This window comes from Amphiprion ocellaris, chromosome 5, assembly GCF_022539595.1.
Source record: "Amphiprion ocellaris isolate individual 3 ecotype Okinawa chromosome 5, ASM2253959v1, whole genome shotgun sequence".
NCBI classification, from domain to species: domain Eukaryota; kingdom Metazoa; phylum Chordata; class Actinopteri; family Pomacentridae; genus Amphiprion; species Amphiprion ocellaris.
This window is the reverse complement of record NC_072770.1, coordinates 18,725,559-18,745,379: the sequence shown is the minus strand read 5'-3', so window position 1 is coordinate 18,745,379 and position 19,821 is coordinate 18,725,559. Positions and strand designations below refer to the sequence as shown.

The 19,821-nt window shown below is 40.4% G+C and overlaps 1 protein-coding gene across 3 annotated transcripts in view; it reads right to left on the bottom strand.

Annotated features, from left to right (window-relative positions):
- tafa4b (TAFA chemokine like family member 4b) overlaps positions 1–19,821 on the bottom strand; it is a 41,786-nt gene that overhangs the window by 11,133 nt on the left and 10,832 nt on the right. For 2 of the 3 annotated variants that reach the window (XM_023299335.3, XM_035943434.2), the window contains exons 2-4: positions 16,132–16,276; positions 14,799–14,914; positions 6,820–6,975 (exon numbers count right to left, since the gene is read on the bottom strand). In XM_023299335.3, coding sequence (XP_023155103.1) covers positions 6,820–6,975; positions 14,799–14,913 — 271 coding nt within the window. In that variant the 5' untranslated portion in view covers position 14,914; positions 16,132–16,276. Of the gene's footprint in view, positions 1–6,819; positions 6,976–14,798; positions 14,915–16,131; positions 16,366–19,821 lie in introns of all 3 variants that reach the window. The other variant, XM_055010447.1, reaches the window with a different exon arrangement.

The window sequence follows — 19,821 nt, the reverse complement described above, 5'->3', positions numbered from 1 at the left end:
TCATTGTTTTCACATAATTTTTTCTTAGGAATCACTATAAGTAGAAAACATGACATGAGTTCAATTTACTCCACCACGCTACAATAGAAAAACGTATTTCATGAAATGAACTATAAGTTCAAAGGGACTTCCTTCATGTGTAACCCTTTCATCCAAAGTCATCTAAGTCACATGACAAGGAATAATAGATTAGCCTTTGATATAACAAAACTAATTCAATCACTACACATCCCATTGTATGATTCCAGTGTGGTCTGTTTGATGTAAGGCAGGGCATGCTAATACAATATGTGCACTCAGGCTGTTGGAGTGTTTCCCCATTAATACTTTACAAAGGCACCGCCTGAACTCACTCAGTGGAGCAGCTGGGAGTAGAAACTCCAACAGGGAGTTTTACTTTGTGTCTACGTGTGCATCGCTGGGTGGGTATGCCTTTTGTATGCTAGAAATGTCTTTGTGTGTGTGTGTGTGTGTGTGTGTTTTTTTTATATATATATGCACATGTATGCAGTCCCCACAGTGCAGGAAGTGTAAGACGTAATACACAATCACAAGCAGGCCTCGCTCCCAGGTCATTACTATTTAAAGGGAATATGATGTACCTCCACACACACACACACACACACACACACACACACACACACACACACACACACACACACACACACACACACACACACACACATATGCACGCAAACACACACACACACAGAGAGGTTGGGGATGCACCCAGAGGTATGAATACCCTCAGGCTTTGTAACTGTTCCACTCAGTGATCCTGGCGTGCCGACGCAGTTGGAGAACGGCATCCGTCTCTTTTTGCAATGATTTACTAACACACTGTATCTCTCTTGGCCCAGCTCACGCAGCCACGCCAGCACACCCAGGCATGCATGATGCCAAAACACAAGTGGAAAGTGCACTGAGAAAAAAAAACTGTCAAAAAAAAGATTATACATGCCGAAGAGTTGCGCATATACGCAGGGAACAGGCAGATAAAATGACAAAAGCATGACATTACGAGGCAGATATTATAGTAAACAACAGCAGGTGGATGTGTGCTGAAACACTAAACTAAATTTCGTGGTGCAGAAATGAAACCCAGTTTGTCTGACACCATATCACACACCAAACAAAATCCACTCATCCACCGTTTTTATCAGGTCACCGTGCTCTCTTTCTTTCTCCACCAGCAAACACACTTTTAATGACAGTGGCTGTGGAGAGATTTGAAGTCCTAGTTTTTGGCACCAAAGAAAAATAAGCCTCCCTGTCACACAAATACAGTTTATTTGAGTGTTTTTTACTTTTACTCGACTGGATTTTACAGATAATATTATCATTTTTACCTCATTATAACAATCGGATGGTTATGATTACTACTCTGGTTCCATTTAGCTCTGCATGTATCAGCTGTAGTATTTAAATGCTCCTTACATGTTAATGCATTAGTCATTGACATGCTGTAAGGGGTCATACCTCATAATGAGTACCTTTCCTTTTGATTGCTATGATCCCAATGCTTCCATTATTTTTTCACTTTCACAGAAAATGTGAATGCAGGACTATTACTTGAGTCTTTTTCTTAGACGATTCTATTGACACTGACTTTTGCAAAGGATATATGTGCGATGCTGCACAGGTGTACAACAACCCAAGAGGGATTACCCACATGTTGTGTTTGAATATAGCTTTCTTTTAGGATATTACACCGACTTGCGTTTACTCCCTGATGGTGCAAACAACCTCAAATCATGCCCAGTGCTTCCCTAACTAACCCCGCGAGCTTATGAGCTTAACTAAATTTGGCAGAACCTCAGCTGAGATAAAAGAAAAATAGCATTTTATTTATTCTGAATGCTGCTCCACATGTTGTCTTCACTTAGACAGGCGAGAGTTTTCTCTCCTTCCCCAAAACATAATACCTGTGAGATGCAGGCAAGCACCTGGACCCAGCACATTTCTCTCATAGAGAGCAGATGAACCTCTTGACCTCAGTTTATTGTCAGTTATCAATTCTACCTCTACACACTCCTTAGACATTTCCGAATGACCTCCCCATTCACAGCACACACTCTTCATTCTCACACACCGCCATCGGCACTACTAATTCTAATAGAAATAAGAACAAAAACACACAGGTTTCAGGGTTACTGTGAAGAATAGAGTTCACTTAAAAAAGCGTGCCCCGCTGTGCAGCAGCCAGTAATGGGACTTCTAACCATTTACTCCTCTTTCAGTCAGCATCAATAATGTAACTCCATTTACACTATGGCTTTTCTACAAAGGCTGTCTACTGAGAAGGGGCTTACCTCTTCATCCATCTGTGCTCAAGCCTAAAAAGGTGACAGCAGCGTGTGCGGATGTGCGTGCGTGCGTGTGTCTGTGTATGTATGTGTGTGTGTGAAAATCTTGGATGAGGTGAGATCTTTTGTAACTGTGAATCAGAGGTCAAGCATGACTCATGAGATAAGTGCTGCTAAGAGCGGGATTTGGAAGTGAGAGGTGGTGAGACTCGGAGGTGAGATGTGAATAGGAAATTAGAAACCTCATGACTGGTGTGAACGTGGAACTGTGTGTTGTGTGCGTGCGTGTTTTGTGAGTTAGAAGGACAAATAAGTGAATAAGACAATTTAAAAAAAAACAAAGTCATTATTGAACGACTTTAAGTCACACAATCAGTCTATCAGCTCCTCATCAGTATCATTTCTTCCTTTTGGTAAACTATACCAAGCCTTTGATGTGAGCAAATAAAAGCAAGACATCAGGGCAGTGCCTATTCCAAAAGGTTAGCAAAGTTTCACATGATTCCTTATTTATCCTGATTTCCATTACAAAGCCAATCATCTTTGCTATGGTTGCCTGATTTTATCATTATCAACCAATAGTTCCCATCTAGGAACTCATCAAAGAGGTTAGAAAACAAATCTACTTTTTTATTGGGTGAAAGTAGTGCTGAAATGAAGTAGCAGGTATGTTTGTGACGGAGTCATTTCAATGGGAAAAGCACCGTCTACTGGTCACATGCAGCAACAGCAACACTTCAGGTTGAAGATCAGCAATGCAGACAGTAAAGATTAATAAATGTGGATGGTGTTTGGTTGGGATTTACAACATTTGCGTGCAGCACAGGAAGCCAGATGTAAAGCACATGGAAATATGAACAAAGCGGACTTGTTTTTTGTATTTGTTTAACCAAGGAATAAAATTACAAAACTAATAAGCAAGCAATAGCAAGCAAATTAAGACACCAACGAAAAACAAGACCAAACAGAAGCTCATTAACCCTAATGTTTCTGCCATATTCTTATCCTTTGATTTGTAATAAGCTATTTGTAAGAAGTTTAACGGGGAGTTAAACCTCTCAGATAATCAGATGTGAGCAATGTTTCGATCTCATTAAATGTCTTGTCTTTGACTTTGATTAAAGAACTATATATTTTTCCCACATAGTTCATAAAAAGCACTTATTTTTAAATATGTCCTTATTTGTCCTTATTAACTATGTTTGTTATTTTCTGTATTTTGTCTCCCATAGAAATGTGTACAGATGTGGCAAAGAAAAGGAATACTATTGCAGTGCTTTTCCACATATTGGCTTTTAGTGGCATCAGAAGAATTTTGCTTATTTTCAGTATAATCTAGAAATTCTCGCTATTATTTATTAGACACACACAGCAGTAGGTAGGAACAATGCGGCAGTAAATCCAATGTCAACAAAAAAAGTTTGAATACACAAAGGATGTGCTTCTTGAGTGTCAGAATGTCCTGTATTTTACTAAAATGTTTGATTTACCAAACCAGGTGAGTTAATTACTTTCTCTTAGTGTATTATATTATCTATCAAAAGAACTCAACAAACAGCAGGTCGGGGTGAATGAGGTGTCTTTTGGACTCGTTCATTTACCGCATTAGAACAATAATGTGCTGATACTCTATTTTCATGGCAAATAAACAAACCAAAAACTAAACATCTGATCTATATCCAAGTCAGAGAAACATGTTTTGTTCACAGATCTCACATCAAAGTCTATTTTTCTGCAGATTTATTAGTCATTCGCATGTGAGTGTGGATTCATTTTCCAACCCCCAGCATGACCTCAACAGTTAACCCGCATGCTTTGGAGAGTCACTGGCTCTGCTCACGTATGAGACAGCCATGTATTTCCTTCTGGTGGAGGGCTAATACAGCGTGATTGGATCAGCTTGGCTGACACTGTGTGTGTGTATTTGATCTCAGCGGAGCGTCTGCGGATGATAGGGGTCGGTGACACTGCTTGTTTCTTGCTGGGTTGAAGCTCTCGGAGCGGACAAACGGGTGCAACAGAGGTCTATGAAAACAAGAGCTTTCATATGTCTGTCATCTCTACAAGCACGCATACACAGCATGTATAAACAGGCACAGTTAAACATGAACATGCTTGTTGCGTATGTGTGAGCAGCATCCTATGGATTATTAATTAGCTAGACGTTTTGACTCCGAATACATGTTTGTTTGTTTTTTAATGACTGACTCACTGTCAAGACCAACATAATGACTTATTGTCTTGATTTTATCCGCCTTTCATTCCCAGAACTTCTCTCTTGCTAATCACCCAAATGTTATGTCTGGAACCATGAAACACACCAGAAGAAAATACTTTCTCTATCACCATCTGTCGTATACTCGAGTGGCCTCACTAGATATAAAATGGAACGCTGTCCCAAATAATATTAGAACTTTAAAACTGAAAATTAAATTTACAGTCTGATGTCATATATTTGCTTTTCCTTTCGTAAGAATAAAAAGGAATAAGAATGGCAAGGAGACACTGGTGACTTGGATTACCTTATTAGTGGCTTAAACCATTCATTTTACACAATCTCCTTGGGACAAAATGAACCACAACTGTTGGCGCACTGAGATGTGCAGTTTTACTTTCCCCCATTACACACTGAAAAACAGATTATTTAACACCATTTTAACAGCTCTCCAGTGTATATGAAACATTATAATAACTTCCCTCAGCTTTCAATTATTGGTTTCTGTAAGCAAAAGAGACTACAGTGGAGATTTGTTCCTGGTTTCACTCCATATTTTTCTTCATTGTGTGGCTTTACAAAGGAGAATAGGAAGACACAATGCCATTTTTCAATCAGCCTTTCATGCTTTCAACTACGTTTGAAAGATGTAGCTCTGTGTTAGAAGAAGAGCAGTGGCTTCAATGCAGCAGCAGTGTGCCATAAAAAAGTAATTTTCACACAGAATCCAACCTGGCGGCAATTTAAAATAAAGCACAACCTATTAATCTTTGCTGCAACTGACTCATTTATTTATGTTCCTAATATTTCAAAATGATTCTGGTAATGATTTGTTTTAGGTGAGAAGCTTCATGTAGCAACTTTAATGATGCACGATGATTAAAAACATTTTGAGCATCCGTGACCCTGTCAGATTCAGCAGTGCGTCAATTATTACAAAAAACATGTTGTGCAGCCAAGCACTGTCCAAACCTACAAAACCTTAATTTGGAATTCCAGTCATGTTCCTAGGGTTTCTGATAGATACCAAATAAGTCTGGCAGAAACGGCCCTGCTGAAGTGTTGGGGGGAGATGTCTACAAAATGATGCACAAGGGAAAGACTCACTACTTTGCTGCATGCTTGGTTGAATGTTCTCCTGACTCTAAGTGTCAGATCACTTAAATAAAGCATATAGAATATGCAGCATACTTCCATACAGTCTGGAAATTAGCTTTACAGTTACTTAAGGATGCACTCAGGGAGAAATTATGGGTTCAAGAGATGACTGGAGCTGCAGATTAACAAGATGGCACAGTTGACCATTTGTGCTGTTTTAACACAGGGGTTGTAACTTATAAAAATCAACCAAATCAAAAAAGGTCCCATCTGACCCACTCAGAATCAGCAGATTTTTTTTATTGCACAATGACTTTAATATACCTTCTGTTCCTTCACATGATAAAATTAAAAGAAAAATACACAAATTAGGTTGTCAGAGACGGAACTGTGTATAGAAAGCTGGGTAGGTTGATATCAAAATTTAATTACAGAAGAGATCTTTCATAGGTACTTTATATTTATTTGACCAACCACTTATCCCACATGGTGATATGACACTTGAAAAAAGGCACTTTTTAAAGTTTAGTGCAGTGAATCATCAGAAAAAAGCTAACACATCCAGAGTACCAATGCTTGTTTCTATGACTCTTATTAATAGACTTAATAGTTTTGAAGTTTTGCTGCTGGAACTATGGTATTTCCCATGATACTGATGCTTAACGTGGGTTACAGAAAAAAATCATGTTGAACAAAAACAACATTTTGTCTTTAGATTGTAACACCTGGAGTGGAGGTCAAATGGATATGGTTGCAGTTTCTAACAGAACTTAAATGTGTTTTTTCATTCTCCAAATTTTTATGTCTCTATCTCCTTTAGGGTTCAAAAAGGCTGGAAAAAGATACAATAAATCAAAAAGAACAAAATTTCAACTCACCCTTGAGTACTTTGAGGGACTGTAACTCTGAAAATATTTGTAATATGAAGGTAAAACTTTCCATGGCTTCACTAAATACAATAAAGTTTTTGTACAGTAACAAATCAGCTGAATGACTCTGACGTCTGAGCTCTACAAGAATCAGTGGGAAACTGATTTATACAAATTGCTTTTTTATTTTTTACATAAAATGAACCCACATGCTGGCTCCATTTCTTTTTGAGGACATTGTGACGTCTGGTTGCGTGGAAACCTTTTCAGCATTCGGAAAAGCTGATTGAAGTCATAGACTCACACAAGCTTTTAGACAATGGCTTTTTACCTTCCACACAGGAGGGTCTGGCTCTGGTGGTGCCGGCGACCTGCCCTGGGAAACAGGAACACTTGACGGTTTGAGAGCGCTCCTCGATCTTATTCTTATTGCAGCAGCGATGAACAGCCACCACCTCACATGTCCCCTGCTTCACCTGGTAGGATACTGAGAAAGAGAGAGAGAAAGAGGGGATTTATTCGCTAAAAATTCATAGACTTTAAAGGGCATTTTATTGGTTTATTGTTGCAAATAATCGAGTTTAAATTCTAATAAATTTGTGCTGCAAATAGCAAATATACAGCAGCTTTCTCTGAGGATTAAACAAATCTGCTGAATAATTTGCTTTTGTTTAAACTCCTCAATTTATTCCAGTCTCGCTGTGTTTGATTCATGAATAAACACTCTTTAGTGATACTTTGCTTTTATTCTCAGCCCTGTGCCCTCATTAACTTTGTCACAGAGGTGGCTCTGTTGTTGTCACTGGGTGCAGGAATAAAAAATAATTTAGAGAGAGAGAGAGAGAGAGAGAGAGAGAGCAGGAAACACTGAAAAAATAATAGTTTCCTTTGACTCCCTTCAGACAAAATAAACCACTTGATCAAAGTTCAGACATGCACATTTCACGAGGGAGTCGTGTGATGGACTGACCCCACTGACAGGTAAAATCATTAGTTCTGGCCATCACTGTTAAGTCTGCATCTGCATTCATGTTTATGTCTTTGTGTGTGTTCCTGAAAGTCATGATTTATATGAGGATAATTGCTTTTTACCTGACACCTCCAGCACACAAACAGCATCTCATCTCTCCTGATTATCTTCACACCTCCCTTAGTTTCCTTAATTGTAACATCGTCTTGCCTCGTGGCAAAATGTGTCGCTAGGTGTGTGTGTGATGTTACATTTTTAAACAGAAATCAATCTGTTCAGGCAAATAGATACAAATCTATCCCCCGATGATACACAGAAATGGTGTTTAGTTCAACAGATCAGCCGTCTCTACGTGCTAAAAGATGGCTTCATTGCATATAAACATGTACAAGGACAGTCATGTAAGCAGTTTATATCCTAACTTCATTACATCTACCACATGTATGTCACAAAGCTGCAAGGTTAATATGTAAACAGGCTTACGTTGTATGCTAATGTTTAGAGGTGCGTTAATGTTACATTTCACTCACTACATTAAACCATGAATCCCTCAAGAGGAGGGCTTCTGCGCCCACCTAAAGGAAAATATGCCGACTACAACTGTTGGGAAAAATGTTTAGTGAATCTAATCTTTGCTTATGGCTTCTGAATGGATTCCAGCTGCCTTATCTTCCCTCCCAAAGCTTGTTGTGCACTCTTGAGAGCCTCTGGCACCATTTCCCGAGCACAGCAAACCCTGCTGGCGACATTACTACCTATAAGCCTCTTTACAGCCCTGGAAAAACCTTGGTTATACTGTACCATAAGCCCAGATTTCATTTATGTACGTGATTTTACCCAGACTCAAAAAGTTTTCATGCTCAGCTGAATGAGCTTTGCAGGCAGACACAAAAGTGCGCGCACACACACAGCAGACCTACGCACACACAGCAGACACACACACAGCAGACCTACGCACACACAGCAGACACACACACAGCAGACCTACGCACACACACACACACACACACGCTGTAGAGGCTTCCATTTCTGCAGGCCATGGCCCCTCTCATCCTTTCTGATTTAAAGTTTGTTTGTTCTCTTCTCCAGAGAGCCCCATCAATGATCCCTGGCTCTCTAAGGGCACCCCTCCGCTATCATCCCTCCACTTTCATTTCCCTCACTCCTCTGTCTCAGGCTCTCCTGAGGCTGGAGCAGCTGCCGGATTACCCCCGTGCACACACATGCACTCGTGCACACCAACACATACAGCCTCTATCTACTGGTAGAAATCGAGAATAGAAAAATAAAATTGGACAGGACCGAATGGGATGAGAACTTTGAGCGCAGCCATAATTACAACAGTAATAACCGCAATTAAAAGCACAAGGCTGTAATGTAAAAAAAATAAATAAAAGTCTAATTCTGGCACAATCAGGTTCCCTTGTTTAATCCCTCATTATAATTGCTATGTATTGGAAATTAGTTCCAGTACTATTGCCAAGGTGTAACTGGGTGAAATTGCTCAATCTGCTGGCCCCATCTCAGAAAAAAAGCAGCTTGTTAGCGAGAAAGGAAGAAAGAAGGAGTGAGAGAGAGTCAACCACGAGAAGGAAAAGTGGTGTCACAGGTAGCTGAGAGAACCAAGAGCAGCTCGCCTTCCGCTGGCATAATGAGGTCAGAAGGTGCACTGCTCTCCTCTCTTTATTTCCCATATCAGACCTGGGCAGAGGATGTTTGTATTTTAAAACTGGAAAGCTTTGAGGATGTGTGTGAGCAATGGATGATAAACTCACTTGAACTTCATCGATGCACCATTTTTTGAGACTGTCCATGGTTTGTACCTAATTAAATCTAATAAAAAGTATATATTAATACAAAGTGAGGTAAGTTCAGGCTGGTGCAAGGTATGAGGACGGCCCACATGCTTCTCTGAAAGGGATTTTTGTTATTTAATGAAGACAGCACAGAGAGCCTTCATTGGGTTTTCAGATGCAGCTAAATGAAAAAATAGAGACCAAGGTGCTCTTCAACCAAATACTTTAAAAGGCTTTCTTTCATGGCCGGCTCAAAAGGACACTTCAGTATGTTTCAGATGTTGCCAGTGCAGCCTTCATCGGGGAAACGCACAACATACTGCATGCAGAAATGCTTTTTTTTTTTTTTTTTTTTTACAGTGATACTGGTTTGTTGTAACTCATTGTCATTATAATTAATATCAGCCTGATCAGTGCTAATAAACTACAATCTGCGGACTAAAGGATACAAAAAAAGAACAAAAAGGATATTAAAGGAATTTTATGTGAAAAATTGAATTAAGCCTGGTTCAAAATAATGGTAGTTATAGAATTATTAGTTTTAACAGTCTTTTCTATCAGTAGCACCCTGGCTGCCTTGTAAAATAGTTTTCTGTTTTAATAATGGACAGCTGGCATTTTCTCCCATGCAGAGGAAAGTTTTTTTTTTTCATGCTGGCTGGGAAAGGGCAAACTACTAAACAGATTTCTGAAAAATACAATAAAAGTAGGCAGATGAGTCAATACATACATGAATTTATGGGTACGTTTGTCTGATATGTTTGTGAGCTTGTGAGTGTTGCAGGTGAGACCTCAAGGTATTTAATCAATAATAGGGGTGAAGTCACATAGATTTTAACACCCAACTCTAACGTGGGAGAAATCAACTCAAAAGCATCCACTTCTGTTGCCTAGACATAGAGGTGTTAAGTTTTTTATTATTTTCATAGCAAGCAATCTCGTTTTCGATCTCCCATAGTTCATATAGTGTAATATTAAATATATGTCCATATAATGTCTGTGGTGAGGTACAGGAAACACTTTCACTTTCAATGTAGCATGTAGTGGTAGAAGAAGTAAAGCACCCAAAAAACAAAGTAAAAGTACTTCATTACACATAAAAGTCCTGCATGAAGTGGTAGACATATATTAGAGTTAGCAGCTAAATGTGTTAAAGTATTGACGCAAACTTATTGTTGGAGTTGCTGGAAGTTTGAACTACTTTATATACAGTTATATACAGTTATATACAGAGAGAGATAGCAGATGAATCATCAGATGACTTACAGGAGAAAAAACACACACAAATCTGCTTCAGGTTTCTTGAATCTTTAGTGAGATACTGGATTATATGAACATTTATTGAAATGAAACCATGTGAGAAGTTTAGAGGGTAAAGCCACTGTGTGATGGAGCTGTTAACAATTCATAGACATCTGAAATGTGAGCCTGGCTACACGCTGCTTTCTGGAAGAAGTCAAAAAGGTTGGAAACCACAGGTTTAATCTTTAACAATGTGTCACATTTTAAAAGCTTATTCTATTATTAACTGTGTTAAATCCTCATGTTAAAAGTAACTTAAGCTGTCAGATAAATGTAGTGGGGTAAAAAGTAGAATATTTCCCTCTGAAATGTAGTGAAGTGGAAATAGCATGAAGTAAAAATATTCAAATAAAGTACAGGACTTGAGTAAATGTAAATTTCCAAGCTCACACTGACAATGCAAACATGCTCATGTTTAACTGGAATCTATGTAATTTGTGTAAATGTTACTACATTGCTGCATAGGCCATATTTATTTCCTTAATTTGAGAAAAGAAAACCACCTATGCTGTTTCATGTTTAATGCAACTCTACTAGCCACAAAGAACACAGTTTTCCTTTAAAGAAGATGTTATTTTCTGTAGTGGAAAGTCACCGAGAAGTAGATGTTCAGAGGGTATTCAGGGTTTCAGAAGTAAACAGAATAAAGTTGGGCCAAAAAACCAGGAAGTCTGAATTGAAAAAGTACAAAACAAACCCCAGACATGAGAAAAGCACCGCAGCTCTTCTGTGAGCCCAAACAGTTTTTGCTTCTCTATCAGCTGTTGTTCACAGCTCTGTTGCCTCTCGGCCTTCATCTGCTTAAGATTCATGTGTTGAGCAGTCGACTTCTGGCTATATACACATAATAACAGTGTATCTAATGTCTCAATGTTGACTTTTAAACCATTTCTGTTATGGCCATCTCGGTGTAATAGAGCCCAACACACGCTGAGATGAAAAGACTTCTCAAGCATGGCTAAATGCTTCTATTCCTGCGGCAGGCAGACGGGAGGTGGAGGTGGGGTGGTGGTGGAAGAGGAGAAGGAGGGAGGCAACAGTAGCTGGGCAGCCAACAATCCACGATACCTTGAACTGATGGGTTAGCCAGGCGATTGATGTATTCTGACAGACACAGGCAAGCAGGAGCATTGTACAATTCATCAAAAAGCTGTGTCTTTCCCCTGTCAATACCTGACAAGCATGTCCATCGCTATGAAAGAGCAGGTATCTAGCAAATCTGTCAGAGGGAGCAAAGTCGCCGTAGAGGTGACTTACTGTGTATCTCTGTAGGAACACACGGGAAAGTTCTAAGAGAGCAAGATTACAATTATCAGCGGCCTGAAACAAGGTGAGAGCAATGTCAAACATCTTCTCGTGTCCAAAATCTACTTTATATTTACATTACAGCAAATCTCCTAATGCTGTTTTCTTTTTATTTCTGACTTTTCTTTCCTTTAAAAATATCCATTTGCCCTCTTCAAGCCCTTTGATCACTCATTACTCTTCGTTGCTCCAGCTCCTCCTCACCCTGGTCCTGCACAGCCCATCAATCCTCCCGTCTTATCAGTGTTTTACAGGCCCACATCAGACCTCACCCAGATTTATGCTAATTATCATAGCAGGTCTCTGGCACAGCTGAGTGCTGCTGAGCAACAAATCTGTCCCCAATAAAAGCTGTTCACTTGACCTTGCCAGCTCTGTCTTTTAAAGGGGACATATTACAAGCAGCCGTGGAGGAGGACGGAAACTGGTGTATAGCTTGCTCAAATAAACGGAAAAACAGTGCAAGGCGGTGCAAGCTTTGTCAAGTATGCACAAAAATATCAACTACATGCTCTCACGTGAACAAAGGAGGGCAAGCAAGAGCCCTCAAACATTCCATGAATTTGTCAAAATAAATGTTATTACAATTATGTGGGACGAGATTAGTGATTGTTCCGAGACACCAACATGTTCGGTTTGCCAAGCATGCAATAACGAGCTGTGAAAAGATTGCAGCTCTGGAAGGTGTTGACTGTATTTAATTTCAAATAATCTAATTTCAAGCATTCAAACAAGAAAAGCAAAGGGGCATATGAGAATTTCAGTTCCGCATATTTCATCGTCAGAACACAGGAATAACTTGGTGGGATGCAGAGCTGTGAAAGCACAGTCTATGATTTCTAACCAGCAACAGAGTCTGATGTTTCAAGAATACATAACGCTGGATTACCTTGACAGCTCCCGGAATGCAATTTATTGTACGACCTGCTTATGAATTACTTCGTGTAGCCTCGCTGTTATGAAAAACAATACAGGACTAAATGAATAACATTAAAGATCTGATGGGTGTGTTGTAATATTTGTTGCTCCATGTTTCACAATAGGTTTAATAATCTTCTATGCAGCCGTGTTCTGTTTGTGAGAGGGCAAACAGTGAGAACGGCAGGGAGAATGATAAATACATTAGTGGGCTGAATGTTTCAGTCAGATTTGACTCCTACCTGGGCCAAGGTAATGATATGCACTTTGTGCTATTAACTGCTGTTATGTGGGCAGTCTGACTGAAAGAGATGAACAAACAGGGACTATTATGTCCTGTGCAATGGATTCCTACATAACAGAAGCAAAGCAACATATCCTGACATAAACTGGTTGTTAGACAGTTTATACAACACCTGCCAAGTGGGTCACTGCAGAGATTACTGAGACACGGTAACTTTGTGGAATGAGGAACACTTTATTCCCAGATGAGATGTGCACAGGTTAAGGTCTGCAGGCTTATTTGGCATTCATTCCATTAATTCCCCTTATAGATTTATTTTTAAGGTGGTTTGTTGTAAAATTACAGCCTGCCTCTGAGAATGACTTTGAGTAAATGAAATTAGGATTTAAAACACACACACACACACACACACACACACACACACACACACACACACACACACACACACACACACACACACATGCTTCCAGTGCAGTATTTTTTGACCTATAGAGCCACCATGTGGTAGAAAATGGTACATCACCAGAAACACTGATCAGACAATTGTCTGTCTGACCAGCCAACAAAACAGCAGTAACAGCACTTAAGAAGAAACCACATACACCCAATTATTTTTCAGCCTCAAACTGCCTCACATGTGTGTGTTTGTGTTGTTCGTATTCACAGGCGACAACTCCTAAACTTCCACCAATTAGAGTAAACCCTCAAATAAAAAGCACCAGTCAGTTTGGGAGGGAGACATCTTGTTTCACAGTGAGACTGAAATAAGAAGGGGGCAGCCAGCTAAGCTGACCTTCACAATACACGGCGCCTGCAATTAGTAATGTCCCTGCCGTAAGCAAGCAGCCTCCTCTCTTCCAAAAGGAAACTAATACCATCACTCTCTGAACAGGCTGGATGCTGGTAGCATTCCTGTGGCACATAAAGGTCACTTTGCAAAACATGAGCAGTAAAGAAGTGAAGAAACTGAGAGATAATTAAGGAAATTGTCTTAATGAAGTGCGAGGAAGAGGTGACATGGGAGGCTGCCACCAACAAGTTGTTGCGCGAGAAGCTGTGACTCAGCACAACTGTCCCTGTGGTCAGCCTTAATGAAATATTAATAAGACCGTGTTGGTGAGTTTTGGCTGCGGGTGTTTTGTCTGCATGACTTATGGAAATTAAAAACAGTGAATAGATTTAGCTCGCAGGCCTGAATTAAGTCAGTGCCAGATACGGTTTCTATCTTTTCTCGCGGATTTCTTGTGGAGAATAACCAATGTGCTGTTTCAGTTCAAAGGGGTGGCTGTAGAGCTATGCATATTAATGACAATTATGAGTCTGAGGATTAGAAGTCATGAGCCTGTGGCCTTTTCTATAGGGGACACAGACCCTATTTTACAGCAACACTAAACTACTAAGAGTCAGGCCGCTGGAGAGCAACAGCATCGGCCCTGAAATTCTGGATGTTTGCACTCTGAACAGATCCGATCTCAGCCACACTGATCCATTTGTGTTGACAGCTCCTGACAGCTTAAGTGCCATTTGTATCTGTACGGGCGGGATCACTCAGACAGAGGTGTGTTTGCATCCAGGCCCAAAACGAGGTCTTGTCTAGATTACATTCTGTCATACTGAGGAACAGAGCAAATTGTCCCCACTCAGCCCCCTCCTGCAGGATGTGGATGGCTCAGTCAGGGACATGCTCGGGGAACATGTGTTACACCTCTGAAGTGACAGTGTAATTAACCTCTCGTGGTGTTGGAAGGGGAGTTTCGGAGCAAGGCTTAGTGTACCTGTCGGTCCCCGATGGTTACGGTTGGCGGCAGACGCCGGGTCAACGCAGAGCATCACCAAGGTAACAAGAAAGGCCACCTGCCAAGGCCAAGCTGACCTCCCCCACAGTTTCATCCTGGGAGAGGGAGAGAGAGGCAAGAGGGAGCAAAGAAGGGAGAGGGGCCGAGAGAGGGCATGAGGAGAGGTTAGAACCCCAGCACAAACCACCAGCACAAACACGCAGAGAAAAACAAAAGGCAGGACAGCACAGCAAACTAACAATATTGCTTTTATAGCAAGCAGAAACAATGTGAGGGGCGACCAGGCAAAGGTCAACAGAAGGAAATGAGGAACAGATGAGGAAAAATCTTGCAGTATGCACATACACAGCAGGAGTAGGAGGTACAGTTAACTCATCAGCCTTCTTTAATAGTATTGCATTGGGATTAACTCCTCAAGTTACCAAATCACCAAAGAGTTGACCCTACTGGTAAATATAACATGGCAAACATAATAACATATGGTAATGGACTTCACTAATCATTGTTTTCATTTTCAGTGATTCTGATCATTACTTCTTCATTAATTGAGAAATCTTAATGTCAGATAAAAGTAAAAAACATCTATCACAAAAGTGCTTGTTTTCTCCGACCAACAGTTCAAACATCTAAAAGATGACGTCATATATTTCTACAATTGATTATAAGATCCTTTAATTAGTTTATAAAACTCTTAAGGGTCTTAGTCCTTTGTATTCATTCAATTATTTTTCGCTTTTGTTCTGTTTCTGTTACACTTTGTGTATTTCTATTTGTCTTTATACAAAAAGTGCTACAAAAAGTCTGAATGACTGACTGATTGATTGATTGATTGATTGATTGATTGATTGATTGATTGATTGATTGATTGATTGATTGATTGATTGATTGATTGATTGATTGATTGATTGATTGATTGATTGATTGATTGATTGATTGATTGATTGATTGATACAAAGAAGAGAAAAAGCTAGACAGAGTGGCAACGATTATTTCTCTATCCTTCATATAAAAATTAAAAGATTGTGATAATCAGTTAATTATTTTTGGTTCACTGATTCCAGATCTAAAAATGTGAATTTCCTGTTTTATATTATTACAAATCCAAAATCTTTTGGTTTTAATCTGCTGTTTGGATAAATCAAGCCACTTGGAGACACCAAATTGTTGTTTTATAGATGAAACACAATGAAAAACAAACAGACAAAACAGTAACAAATGATGAAATCGATAATTAGTTGCATGATTAGATGTTTTTTTTTCCTGTATTTTTTTCTCTTGCTTTCATGTGCAGCTACATAGGAGGTCATTGCACCTGTTGGTCGTCTCTGTCTCCTTTGGTGTCTTCTCCGATGTGCAGCTTCTTTATGGACAGAGGGCACAGGCCATGGTTGCATTCACACACACCTCCTCGTCTTCCTTCTGCTTCTCCTCTTCCTCACCTCAAACAGAAGAAGCCTCTGGAGAAAGGAGGTACAAAGACACTCTGTCAGGGAGGCCAGTCTGCCCTACGCTTCCTCAGTGGCCTCCGATGGCCTTGTATGAAGGTCTACACACAAAATACACACACACACACACACACACACACAGAGAGAGAGAGAGGGGTGGAGATGTGAAGGCCTAGATTCTGTCAGATCCATTGTTTACAATAGGTTCACCTACCCCCAGGCTGAATGTGATCCCCACTCTAGACATCACACATAACTCTCCCCCTCTCTCACACAAACACTCACACACTCTGTCATGGACGGACACACACACACACACACACACACACACACACACACACACACACACACACACACACACACACACACACACACACACACACACACACACACACACACACAGACAGACAGACACACAGATGGACACACTACACAACAGTGTGCACGCAACAAACAAAAAAATTAAACTGACTCCAAAATGGGTGTATGTAAGAGAAACCCACAGAATAGCCTCTCAGCTAAATCAGTCACCAGAAACAAATCAGATGATCAAACAAGCCATAAACACAAGTTGCCACTGCACACACAAACACACACGTACGGTACATTTGCACAGTGTTTGCAAGGTAAACTCAAAGCCTATCGGGGGACAGCTGGAGAGACTCTCCCTAATTACAGCAGAGTGACAGCTTCTGATGCATGTGCACTTCTACACACTCTCACACACACACAGAGTAAATTACCATCCCACTGTAAGAGTGTGTCAACACACCTCTCTTTACAAAGGGACTAACTGTGCAATCTAAATGAAAGACAACAGATTCACATTAATAGCAAAATGTTCTCCCCTCCTCGAACCTCCATTATTCATCAGAACTCATTGATATGCAGCTCAGTCTGCTAATATACTGAGAAACTTCCAGGGAAGGTTTGAGCTCCCACCAAACCTGATACCTCTCCTCATCCATCTGTGTAGCTCCACTGCCCCCTAGTGGGGAAGAAGCCAACAGCAAGTGCCACAAATCTTGTCGGAGATCGGGAAAAGACACCCCAGGAACAAGAACTTTTTCTACAGAAATGAGCAGGGCAGTGAAAGTGAGACGATGTTAATGTTTGTGTCTATTAACAAAGATAAATAATCCTTCAAGTGGGAGGAAGACAGAGTGAAACGGAGAAAAGAAGAGAGATTGAGAGGCTAGAAAACAGACAGTTCATGTAAAAAAATAGAGAATGTTACAGGTGGTAAGGAAATATAAGCATATACTGTAACTATATTGTTACCAGATATATTTTGTGAAGGCCTCTCTGCTCATAAGTCTGCAGCGAGAAGTGCAACGCAAACACAGAAACACTCCTGTACAGTAACTGACCGTTGCACCCACATTAACATGAACAATATTTACATATTTGTGTGTTTTAGATTTGCTTACTCGAATCTATGCAAAGCGTAGATGGGTGTTAATGTATGTGTTAGTGAGTATGTGTGTTTCATTCCAGTACAGTATGTGAAAGTATGCATGGAAGCATGTGCTGCGTGGAGTGATTAGGCATGCTGCATGGCTGCACAGAAGCCCATTTCTTATTCCCTTTTTAAAGGCTGGGCCATGGCATGCATTTTTATCAGCTTTGTTCTCTGATACCCTCATTAAAAGAGCACAATTGTGCGTGTGTGTGTGCGTGTGTGTGTGTGTGTGTGTGTGTGTGTGTGTGTGTGTGTGTGTGTGTGTGTGTGTGTGTGGTCTCCAGATGCAGCTCATTTGGACTCCGGGGACAAAATGCCCCATCATTCACTGCAGCATTGTCACCTTTACCGGGTCTCACACATGTCACAGATTGTGGCCGGATAGCAGAGTAATAAATATGTAAAATAAGAAAAAAAAAGAATAACAGTCTGTGCTAACGTTCATAAAGACACAATCTCATACATACACATTTCGATTCAAAAGATCACCAGAAAGGCACAACTCCCTGGGGGCATAGTGTTGAGAGAAGCAGAGGTGTGTGGGGGCCTCAGCTGGTCATCATGGCTGTGAGGAGTCATTGGCAGCAGTAAGGACACTCACATACACACAAACACACACACATATTAGCAAATAGTGCACGGACATGCTCAAGATTATCTGAGAACATCAAGTCTCAGTCTTTCTAAAATTATCCCTCCTTCAATATCACCCTCTCCACCTCCTCTCTCACTTGTGTGTCTCTGTGGGCTGAAGGGCTGAGTCGTGTCATTTCTTGCAGTAATCACACAGCGGCGACACAGGGCCTCATTGACATGCAACGAGACAATCCCACCTCTGCCACAAATATATCTGTGTGCCCTGCATCCAAACAGCATCATCTGCCAGCACTTGCCGAGCGCACACGCACCATCGCAAACACACACACACACAGGTGAATTTGCAAAATTAGACTTGTGCAAACAGTGTCTGACCTCGTCTGCCGCATCAGGAAACATGTTTGCTGTGCATCAGGAATAAAACAGGGAGACGGTTTCTGCATGATGGGGCCGTTACTGACACTGTTCTGTTTGTCACTCACAGAGATTATATCATTTGTCAGGGAAGCACAGGAAGATCCTGTTCAGTAGAACTGCGAGGAATAGAAACTATGCCATTACTTCATAACCTCAGTGTCAGTGTTTTTCACCAGGCTTTTTGTGAATATCTCTCTCTCTCAAATGGAAAAAGTGCTGATTATCAGATTTGATGTGAAAAATAAGAATGGGATTCGTATCTGTTAAAGCCAGATTGTTCGACAAGACAGTCCAGTCAACCTACGACAGTGATGATCCATTCAACACTTTGATTCACAACACGCTACAGGCCAAATTACTACAGTCCTTGTAGTCATTCGTGATCTACTGGGCTTTCCCATTGTTTCACATATTTCACTGACACACAAAAAAAGAACACAGTCAAAATGAGCAGGATGAAATTAACATAAAAATTAACTGAGCATATTTACACTCACATTATAATGAGCTCTTTTAAATTTTTATGACCCCGGGGCCGTTCCTCTTGTGCTTCGCTGAAAACATTTGTAGTTCCAGTACTGACGCAGCTCCGAGAGCACATCTTCTGCTGTTTCTCTGCCCAACACTGTGGGATGCTTCTGACACTGTACTCCTATAGGCTTCGATGCTTTGTCTGTGTCACGCACTCTCCTTCTATGAATATGTTTAACAGTCAGACTGATACTTTGGCTTTATTAGGCTGATAATGTTGATATTTAACGCTGTCTTACTGCAAAGCTGGGTCATGTCATGACTGAGACGCTTCAGTAAACCTGCAAAAATCTTCGCTGGGCATTTTAATTTTAGTTTTTCATAGTAATCTTGTTAATGATTATGAATTAATTAACCAAACACAATGTTATGCCTATTTTCTACTATTATTAAACCAACGCAGTGGAGCATCTACCCGGAACCGGAGCTAAGTCTGTGTTGTCAGACTCTAAATGCTGTTTAGGATTCTTTTTAATTGGACAGCACCAGGTTTCTGTGCTGAATACTGATGGTTTTATTTGGACTTTGGCTCATTTTCACAGGTACAGTA